Source organism: Pundamilia nyererei, unplaced genomic scaffold (assembly GCF_000239375.1).
Source record: "Pundamilia nyererei isolate P.nyererei 1_Seehausen unplaced genomic scaffold, PunNye1.0 scaffold00743, whole genome shotgun sequence".
Taxonomy (NCBI): Eukaryota; Metazoa; Chordata; class Actinopteri; order Cichliformes; family Cichlidae; genus Pundamilia; species Pundamilia nyererei.
In genome coordinates, this window is record NW_005188144.1 from 41982 (window position 1) to 42965 (window position 984).

The window sequence follows — 984 nt, forward strand, 5'->3', positions numbered from 1 at the left end:
TTGAAGTGTACCTCTGGTGCAAATTACTGACCTCTGTCATCATTTTAGGTGGGGGAACTTGCACAATCGGTGGCTGACTAAATACTTTTTTACCCCACTGTATATACAATGATTTTACCAGTCCGGCCCACTTGAGAATAGATCTTTCTCCATGTGGCCCCTGAACTAAAATGAGTTTGACACCCCTGACATAAAGTTTTTATGTCCTGTTGAGATTTGAAAATTACAAATAATTTAAATAATGAATCAGAACAAGTGCAACTGTAAATCCTCAAATATGGATACAAAGTTACAGTAATGATTGTTCTTAGTTTGAAGACTTATTATGTTCTTTACTGACGTTTTCAAAATTCCAGTAGATGCCATTGAGTCCAGTAGAATTACTACATGCGAACATAATTTAATGAGCAGAGTTGATCCAAACAGTCAGTCTTAAATTAGAAGACAAGAATATACATACATACCTCACAGTAACTGCACTTGCAGAGTTTCTTCCTGGTGTGGATCTGTTGGTGTTCTTTCAGGTAACGTGGAGATTTAAAAGTCTTCTCACACAGGTCACATTTATAAGGTCTCTCCTCAGTGTGGGTAAACTTGTGGTTTTGTAACCGTGCATGTGTTGTAAACAGTTTGCCACACTGATCACAGCACCAAACGTCATGTCCAGTGTGAATGCGGAGGTGTTTATTTCGGGTCTCTACACGACTGAAAGTTTTTCCACAAATGTCACAGCTGTATGCCTTAATTCCAGAGTGGGTAACCTGATGACACTGTAACTGGCTACTGCGAGCAAAAGTTTTACCACACTGATCACAGGTGAACGGTTTAACTCCACTGTGGACAAACTGGTGTGCTTTTAAGTTTCGAGGTTGGGCAAAAGATTTCCCACACAAGTCACAGGTGTATGCTTTAACTCCACTGTGGATGAGTTGGTGTGTTTTTAAGCTTCCAGTGTGGGCAAAAGATTTTCCACACAAGTCACAG

The 984-nt window shown here is 39.9% G+C and overlaps 1 protein-coding gene across 1 annotated transcript in view; it reads right to left on the reverse strand.

Annotated features, from left to right (window-relative positions):
* The window catches only part of LOC106455992 (zinc finger protein 93-like), a gene marked incomplete at its 5' end in the record, with an annotated part of 6321 nt that extends 5353 nt beyond the window's left edge, over positions 1-968 (reverse strand). The window contains one exon of the mRNA XM_013907991.1: positions 465-968. Within this exon, the coding sequence (XP_013763445.1) occupies positions 465-968 (504 nt within the window). The remainder of the gene's footprint in view (positions 1-464) is intronic.
* Between the last annotated feature and the right edge of the window lie 16 nt (positions 969-984).